Source organism: Amblyomma mixtum, chromosome 2 (genome assembly GCF_055824585.1).
Source record: "Amblyomma mixtum isolate Tamu chromosome 2, ASM5582458v1, whole genome shotgun sequence".
NCBI classification, from domain to species: Eukaryota; Metazoa; Arthropoda; class Arachnida; order Ixodida; family Ixodidae; genus Amblyomma; species Amblyomma mixtum.
Window position 1 is genome coordinate 48,921,789 of NC_143013.1, and position 9,681 is coordinate 48,931,469.

General features: G+C 44.9%; 1 protein-coding gene across 1 annotated transcript in view; it reads left to right on the forward strand.

The window, feature by feature from the left end:
- LOC149359264 (uncharacterized) overlaps window positions 1–9,390 on the forward strand; it is a 67,849-nt gene extending 58,459 nt beyond the window's left edge. The window contains exon 2 of the mRNA XM_089571552.1: window positions 2,568–9,390. Coding sequence (XP_089427678.1) covers window positions 2,568–2,680 — 113 coding nt within the window. The 3' untranslated portion in view covers window positions 2,681–9,390. The remainder of the gene's footprint in view (window positions 1–2,567) is intronic.
- Window positions 9,391–9,681: the final 291 nt, after the last annotated feature.

Below are 9,681 nucleotides of genomic sequence, written 5' to 3' on the forward strand. Positions count from 1 at the left end.
ACTTGCAATGTTTTCGAACAGAAAGGTGGTCGTCTGTCTTTCAAACTCGGGATTGGTAAAAAAAATGTTGAGCCCGCGGAAGGTCTCAAGTAAATCCGTACAGCAACAAAGTAGGCCAGTGTGGTAATGAAAGTAAGGACTTGGTCTTTTTTTAGAGTAGTTTGTGGTAATGGGGGGCGACGTGAATATTTTTAGCTTAAGCAAAACTTCGTATGCTCTAAGCGCTTGTACTTTTTGTAGCGGATTTAAAGCCTGGCCGCTGCGGACTGCCGCATTTTCTCGTGCATGGTCGGCACGTTTCGTTCTCAATTTTACCGTGGTGGAGTCTTACAGGGGTCAGGATTTAATGCCTGTGCAAACAGTATAGCATTGCTGAAACTTCACAGAGAATAATGAAACACCTGGTGACAAGCTGCTAACTTTTATTCACTACTCCTCGCTGGGTTTGCGTCTCGTTGTGGTTCGATTACCTGACCTCATCAGCGCGCTTTCAAAAGTGGTGATTTTTCGCGTGCTTCATGGCATTTCAAATAGCGGCCATATTAAAGACCTTTAAGAGCATGTCCGCCTACAACCAACGCTACGTGTTCAAATTCCGAGCGCTGACTTGTGGAACAGACGTCCTCTTCAGTCACTCGGTCGGTGACATTTTTTGGCTCCCCTCGGCCCTTCGGCCATTCAATCGCTGCAGTAGCATCGCAACTTCACAATGTATGGGTAAAAGCACCACCACTACTACTACTACGATGAATGGGCGGCTGACATATACGGCGAGCGATTGCAGCATGCTCTTCATGTCTCCAGGAATTACCGTCTAGACCATCCGCGCATCGGCATGTCAGGCATTTACCTGATCATTCAGGTGCACCGAAAACTGTTGAGGACCAGAAGGGCCTTAACTATGTCGCAGTATGCTTCCCGGTTTGTTCCGCCGCACAGTCCTTATGCAGTCAAGGAGCATTTCTTCCGATATCCCGCCCGTGTCTTGAATGCAGGAAAATGTCTTTTCGGGAAACTGTATCTTAGGTAGAGCGTAAATTTGAAACACCACGTATATTGAAAGTAAGCTATCGTGAGCCGTGATGCAGAGGATAACCGTACATCGTCGTCGTTCGCCGCCTGTAATGTATATAGTGACCCTGTTAGCACCCCTTGAGTACTCAGTGTAACTCTCTGGCGCATTGAAATAGAAAGGGGTCTTATCTGCATTTATGATCTGCAAGAAATTGTACATGTGTTTCCGAAGCGCCTTCACAAAATGACGGATCTTCAACAGCTTATACTGATATTCAGAAGGTAGCCTCTGGGACAACATCGTTCGACGGCGTATGGACTGTTGTAGCTGGTTTATAAATCTTTGAACCCCTTTTCAGCTTGCCTTGAAGTTCGCTGGTGTGATGTCCATGTGGCGGGTGATAGCTTTCAGTTGACACCACGAAGCCGTTACACCTGGTGGTACGAATGTAATTAAAGAGCTCCATTTCAGGTATCCGAAGCTTGCGTAGCTTTCCGCGCAAAGCCTTTCGGGTTTGCTTAGTCGCACTGATATCATTTTTCGGGAGACGCCAAGAACGCACGCTATTCTCGTGGGCTCCTTACTTCCGTCCAGCTGCCCTATAACTATGTTCCTCAGCGTAGGCGGTACTTGAAATTCGAAGGCCACAGCAAACGGCATCAGGCGCCCACCCAATCCCTCCGACAGTTCGCGCCCGACAGCACATGATCTGCAACACCACACCGCAACAAAACTGAGGATTGGTAATGCTAGGCGCAACGCGCGCCACGTATTCGTAAACAAAAGAAATACGGAGCCACCCGGCCGTTCCGCAGCAACAACACTGAAGATGGCATATGGCGGGAAAGCAGCTAGCGCCATCCAGTAGCCGATTGAAGATTTGGGACGTGCTGGTTTCGGTCTCTTTTTTCCCACGATATCTGCGTCCCAAAGTGGGGGTGTGGGCTTTACCAAACTCTGGGCTTTACACCAGTAAATGCGTGGTATACCGGGTGTGAACAATCTAATTCTTAAGCCAGAATTTAGTCACGCTCGCTATGCAACAGATTGTCACTACAGTCCGGAAATTACGGCAATATGTGATTAGCGAAGCTTAATGGAGGCTTGTATGCTTTTAGCCTAAAAAGCACCCGCCTCATTGATGGGTTAATGTGAACGGCTGACCCTGAAGTGAGCAGGTGTCACTCATAGCCACGTTTCGGCTTGGGACTGCATCATGTCAGTGGCAGCCGCCATCGGTACCTCTGCCCGATGAAGTCCATGCGGGCCCTGTTCTGCCGATTTTCAGACTGGTTTGCATGTTTTTGCAGTGTGTCAGAGCAAGTTTTAGCAGATTTTTTGTTGTGTGCCGTTATTTTTATAACTGTGCTCAACGACGGGGCCAAACGAGCAAAGTGTTATTGACGAGTTGGGGGGACACTTCATAATCTTGATGTTTAGAGGGTAAATGTATTGGATTGCTCCCGGTCAAAATTATACAAAAAAGTACTGGCTATATGCAGCTCTTAACGTTGCTAACCCTCCGCCCATTTTATTTTTATTGTATACGCAGGCAACGCCTGGAAATGCGACGCCGCGCTGGTTCGAGCCATTCAGGAGCTCTACACAAGGATGGTGCAGGTCATCGGTAGACCACAGTGCTACCTGGAACCCGAAGACATCTAGCTCCTGAACTTCGAGACAGTTTCTTCCTCTGAACGGCCGGGTCGACCTGGGCGGCCCTGGGTGTGCCCGGTGCTTACAGATGTTCTTACCCGAGTTTCAGCTGTTGTACATTAGAGTCGTGCTTGAAGGCCCCTCGCCCCGCCACTTAAATGATGCTATCACCGGAATGTAGAGAAGAACATTTTGGAACACAGCGACGGGTATAACGCCTGTGCTTCATCGTCGTTCTTTTTTTTTTCGTTCTTGTCTTAAAATGTCGGCAGCCAAATGAACTTCCACTGCACGGCTTATCGATCAACCAAAACATTAAGAAGATATTTTTTACCACCGAGAAAATTGTGAAAAGATAGGCAATGTAATATTTAATTATTTGCAGGCATGCGGCTGCTTTCTTTCTGTTTTGCCTTTGAGATGAGGAAACAGTGCGCATAACCTATAATAACCTCACTTATCACCGACACACTAAAGAAACTTAACTCAAAACCAAAAGCTAGCAGCTGGACAAAAGTCCCTTATTGTTTAGCCAATACGTTCAGCCGCTGACGCTACTAGCGCAAACCAGCCCAGATTGGTTGTCTGTAGATGCGCAAAGGAGATGAAAACTCACGGCTCCCGAAAAAAAAATTACAAATGCGGGAGCGAGGCAAACGTTGATATTTAAGGAGAACTTCCTACATTAGGGCCGTTCGAGCACTTTTTCGGGCTGAATTTTTTTATTTCATTTTTTTCAGCATCTAGACACGCTTTGAAGCATTTGTTATAAAACAAAGAGCTGTTAAAGCAATAGCTGTTGACAGAAAGGCATGATACGCTTGTCTTCGACTGAATAGTCAACCTACGGCGCTAGCTGTGTTACCGAAAGGCATCAAGGATTCATTATGCACAGATGCCACTAGCACCACAGTTGCTACGAACGGCGTTCGTCTTGAGAAATAATGCGTCCGTAGGACATCCGAGAATAACATGTCTCTGCTTGACGCACCGCAGATAAATTGATTAAAGTGGTTCTGTATCAGCCTCATTATCTGAAACGTAATCCTATCTTTAAATATTGTCGTTTGACGGGCCTATTACGTGAAGTTGTGAGTTAAGGATTCCCTCGAAACACATTACGTAGCCTGCGAGCGAAAGTGTGCTATATTTAGAGGTCGCCTTTGCCCGCTTCACTTTACTCTTTAATACGTGAAGGTTTTAAGAGGTAGATAATCTATTTTGTTCGTTTTCACTGCGACACAGTGTTGTACATCCTACTGCCGATTTTTTTTTCACTAACAGTCGAGCTCACTTATAACGACCACAAGTATAAAAAGCACTCGCTTATTAAGACCTAAAGCGATGCTACAGTCCAAATATGCATTAGGGCAACGGTACTGTGTCTCAGATAGAACAAAGAACCATGGCGGCATGAACGCTCTAACCACGATTAGTTATATTATGCTCTCAACGCATCTTAAATGTTGGAACTTAGGGTCTTGTCGAGGCACATAAAGCGTGGCCGCTTTTGAAGGCTTCGAAAGCGCCGTTATAAATATGGCCTCGTTGGAAGAAACCGACGCTCGTAACGCTGTTTTGTAAGAAATAAACGGTAGTTTCGTTGGACTTCGTATTTTTTGACCTAAAATGAAAAGTCCGCTTCTACGAACCTCAGATACAACGAACACAATGGGCGAGATAATCAGGTTCGTTATAAGTGGGCTCGACTTACTTTATTTTTCGTTCCAGACTGTATTTTCTACTTATGTGCCAAGCATAGCGATTCTTGTAGAAATACTCTTAATTAAAACCATGCATGGTGGGCCTAAACAGACCTGTGCTTGCTGCTGTGAATCAGATAAGAGGAATACCTAACTCTATTCCCTTTTTGGTCTGGGCAAGCAGCACAAACTAGCAAAAAAATATTCGAGCTGCATTCTGTGACGTTACTGGGAGAATGCATCCTGCTTATGACACCCCTATATGGAATTGAAAGGTTAATTGAGTTCATATGTCACCATTTCCGTATATATTAGGCACAAACGCAGCCAGTAGTAAGCTCTTTAGTCTGAACATTTTATAATTTTTCCTTTGATATTTTAGGCCTTTACGTTCGGTGGTTAACATTGTGACTGTCCTCATACACCGTGCGCCAAATTTATACCAGCGTAGTGTTGTGCCTGGATTAATTCTGCAATGAGGAAGGCAACAGCGGAATTATTGTAATCCACATGTTGCGTGCTAAATCTTGTCAGCCTTTGCGACATGCGCTAGCTGCGATTTCTTGTTTTTTGCCATCAATCAGAGTACTCGCTTTCTGCTTCAGCGCATCGGTTCTTAGGGTTAGGTGACGGGAAAAGCAACACTTTTTGCATGCTTATCATGCATTCTACTTGACTCTACTACATAGGTTTTCCACCGTTGTGAATGAAATCGATGTTGCTGCTTTCGTGACACCCAGTTGCAACCAATGTCTTCGCAAAAAGTTTTAAATTATGTAGATTCAAAGGATGGACGAATGTATGTTTGATTGTTTTATTGGGGTTTAACGTCCCAAAGCAAATCAGGCTATGAGGGACGCCGTAGCGAAGAGTTCCGGAAATTTCGACTAGCTGGGGATCTTTAACGTGCACTGACATCGCATAGTACACGGGCCTCTAGAATTTCACCTTCATGAAAATTCGGCCACCGCGGCCGGGATCGAACCCACGTCTTTCGGGTCAGCATCCGAGCGCCGTAACCACTGAGCCACCGCGGCGAATCAGTCTGATGTATTAGACAGGGGTCTAATGAAGGACTCCTGCGCTTTGCAGGCCGCTCGTAGGTAGTGGGTAATGGAGGCTTGCATCCATCTGTAAAACACACCGCTGACTAAGAACAGAAGCGCAGTATTATCGTGCGCTCTAAGTTCGTTACAGTCACAAAGCTTTCTTTGCACTGCGCTACACTGCGTTCAACGGAGGCAGGTTTGTTTCCCTGGTCGCCAAAATCAAATAATTTTCTGGCGGCTTAGACGCACCGCTCAAAGCGGCAAAAAGGAAATAAGTCTGTACTAGCCGAATATCAGGTCCTGGAGAAAAGTATTGAAGACAGGCTTCGAACACGATTATCAAAAAAAAACAAACAGAAAAATCATGAAAAGAGGTTAAAGAGACAAGATTCTTCTGTTTGCTAAGAATCCCGACGATGTTTTTTAATGTTAGCCGCGTACATCTACTTAGTGCAGAGATAATTCTCCTTAAGTGCGTTCACTGCACGAATGTTAGTTTTCATTTTAGAACTAATAAGATTTTTGTCAGCGCATAACCTAGCTATGCTTATCAAGCATTGCACCAAAAACAAGCATCGTTTCCCTAACGCATTTGGAGGCATACCGTTTTCAAAAAAGCAGCATGTTTGTGACATGTAGCAGAGGCGACCACATGAATATCAGAAAACTGTTTAGAGTTTTTCTCCCCTTGTCATGTTTGGTCTCAGCGAATACTGAAAGCAATACTAAGAGCCTGCTTCTCCCTATTTCATTCAGGTTTGTTGTAGTATATCGGATGCTGGGAAGACACTTTCTTCTTAAGTGCTAGCTTGGGGCAAGCTTGAAACAAGTAGCAGTCTATGTAACGCGCCAACTGAAAATTGACTTAAACTGTGCATCCATAGCACAAAAGACCTCCGAGAACCTTACGTCTAGGCCATCGGAGGCGAGGTAGAAGAACGTAAGTTGTGCTCCAAAAGTGCATTTGTTTATGAGATCATTAACACGTGGCTGACTGGGTGAAATAGCTGCAGGTTATCAGTCCAGCAAAGCTGTTGTCCCAAAAAGAGCCATTGTAAGTGGTGCGTGAGGAAACAGAAAGGAAAGGACCTCCGTGAATAAGCCGATGATAGTAATCTTTGCTACCGTGCAGAACCTGAAAGTGCTGCTAAATGCAAGCGCCAGAGATATGCACTTTCGACGTCTGGGCGTTGTGGTCGAACACGTTGCTCGTGTCACGTAGTGTTCACCTGACACCATTGTCACGCGTTCCACAAGTGAGGGCACCCCTGTTGACGGGAGTGCAAAGGCGGACGCGAAATCAGCGGTTCTTGTCGGAGGAATGCTCGCGTGAGGTCGGCCGTCGTAAGCGAATACGCCACCGTGATAAAGCATTGCTAGACAGTGTCTATTGTAGGCGCCTCAAGGCTGCTTACAGGTGCGCTGTGAGTGCCAGCCAGAGCCCTTGTCGTCACCTCTTACATTCTGCTCCCTTACCAGCCGACCATGGAGTGATGCCGACCAAGGTTGACACTTTACTGGCAGTCTCTCTTTTTGTGTATTTATTTTTGCCCGCTACATTCTCAGCAAGGTCACGCGTAATCCATACCGACAGCTAGGCAAACCTGCCTCGTCACTGTGCTTTAGCGTTATGCCAATAAGCTCACCCAATACCGAATGGGGATATATGCTCGAGTTCGAAATTCATCCCCAAGTACAGCATGGTGAGTTAGACAATAAGAGGACTTAGCGACAAAAATATTCTCCGTAAAAGTAGTCACGACTGCGAACGAAATGACCATGGTCACATTATTTGTAGAACTCACTGCAAGTATCAGTACGCAGTGGTTCTGTCTCTATCATCGGAGAGCATCTGGCAGTTCTGCCTGCGTGGAAATAAGGGGATCGTTCGCGGCAACTTCACTCTAGAAGTTCACCGACGTGGCATGTAATGAATACCTGTCAGCATTATAATTAAATTATCAGGACTGCAGTTGTAAGCTGATCAACTAGTGCCTACATATAAGAGCAGCTAATTATTGCGGCGAGTACAGTAATTACCAAAGTTACTCGTGGGAGAAGACACTTGTCTAAATGTTTTCTTGCTTGCTCGGGTATTCTGGGGCTGAGGCAAGTTGCCTTCGAAGCTTTTGAGACATCTTATACGAAAGCAGCGAACTCCGCCACGCATCAATGGGAGCCCTAGGTGTCACCCTGTAGACAGATCTAACCAATTAATTTCGCCCAACTGTTTTGGGTAGTTGAGCACTTGCTTCCAAAGTATCGTCGTTTGGCCGTGTAATTTTCTGTGATGAAAACGATGAGGCATCATGGGTTAACCAGAGGTCTATGAAAAAAAAAAAGGAATTCAAAAAAAGGCATGCGTGGAGTTCGATACCATTCGGCGGGTTTTCAGACGTATTCTCGCCCGACTATGAAATGTTTTTTTTTAGTGGTGAGTATCTGTCCTTGCTGAGTCTTATGCTCGATCAAACTGTTGCTGGAGGTGTGCGCGTTAATGGGACAATTTTATTAATCTGGTAGAAGAATGTTCCTATGTATGCAGGGGTCGTGACCACACGCTTGCTATGCACGAGTGTGAGCGTAATGTGTATATCCCTTTCTTGTCTTTCGCTGTGGTCACATTTGTTCGCGCGTGTACGGGTGGTTGGGCTTTCGCATCGTACCAGAATCTCATAAAGCAGTTCAATGTGGGTGTCTGTTGCTGTTATGCGTGTGGAGTCTGTATTAAACGTAAGCTGCTCTTTGATCAGTGAAAAAGTAAGCTAAACGGGAAATAACCTACGCGTATTCTGGTAACATTTGGTATGAGGTCTTTATTATGTTTTAGACAGCTAAGTATGCTCTGAAATTTGGGACACGAAATGTCTGCATGAGGCGCATTTACGAGACTTTTGATGCGACGGCTAACTAGAAGAAATTAATACTGCTTGAGGTATATATAGCTTTTGCTTACTTTTTGAAGGTTGTTGCACATGAAGTTGAACAGAAAGCCCCTGCCTATGTCTCGTTACGCAATGTTATGCAATACTTCAAAAGCTGCTTTGCACAACTACAGTGATTTGGATGACTGCGGCTAAAGATGATATCAATGTGTACGCCTATGTATTAGCGAAAACCTGTTCATAACTTCTTGAATAATGCATTAGCTTTTGGACATTTTAGGGGCTCTTTGCAAGGGCATAGATGTGTAGTGTTTAGTGTGTTCTGTGTTATATGAGTATGTGTCTCCGCGAACATATGAGCGGAATAGTTCCGCTGTCGGCAAAAAATGCAGTGGCAATGTGCATACAGTTTTTATGTGTAAGTGATACAAGCTGCAACCAGCACCTCTTGTTTTGCAGAAGTGTGAAGATGGCAATCGTTGCTTGCTGTACAAATAAACAATTGTCAAGGCAAAAGCGTTAAGTGACGCAGAGATTTGTCGTATATTACAGACTCCTAACGAACGTGTTAGCACCCTGCGCAATATAGAACATGAGCCAACGGATGCAGTTCTAATGCATTTCAGAAAGCACATTTCTCTGAACAGTTTGTACAGTAATAAAACCGCGTTTGGACCAAAAGGAACATATCACATCTTATTCCTTCTTGAAAGCAGGACTGCAAAGCCGTTAGTGATTTTTGGAGTTGATTTTCGAGGCACACGAAAGAATGGGGTGTATGTCTTTTTTTGCGCATTTCAAACAGTATCGTTTCTGGAGCTTTTTCGAGGATTTTCGGAGCTCTGCAGAGCTTTTCCCTTTCAGTGTTAACAATGATATTTGTATTCCTCCGTAGGTTTAAAAAGTCAACGATGGTAGTTTGCCACCGTCAGTTTTCAGGAAACACCACACACTTGTGAGCTATTGCTGTCTTGAATTCAAATGTGAGTAGTGTTCAATTTGTGCGTTGGATAGATGGCTATTGGACTTGACTGCATTTCTGTATAGAGTGGGAGCAAATAAAATACACAACCTAGAAGAGACTCTGCCTTTTTTTGTTGATCCTTACCTCTGTGGTTGGCGCCGATATTTTCGTGTGCTAAAAGTGAAAGTGCAGATGTAGTATCGGGAGCACTAGCGGAGAACACCTCATGACCTTCAACGAAACAGCTTCGCAGCGCCAAGTTTTCGGCGTTTTCGATAACCAGGAGTGCAAATCACCGAAACTAGTAAGCTTATCTGCCCGCAGATGAAAACGGTTCTCTTTCGGGGCTTATGGTTATCCGTCACTTGTTCATCTTCACTGCTCAACGTAACTGGCAAACACTTTTTAT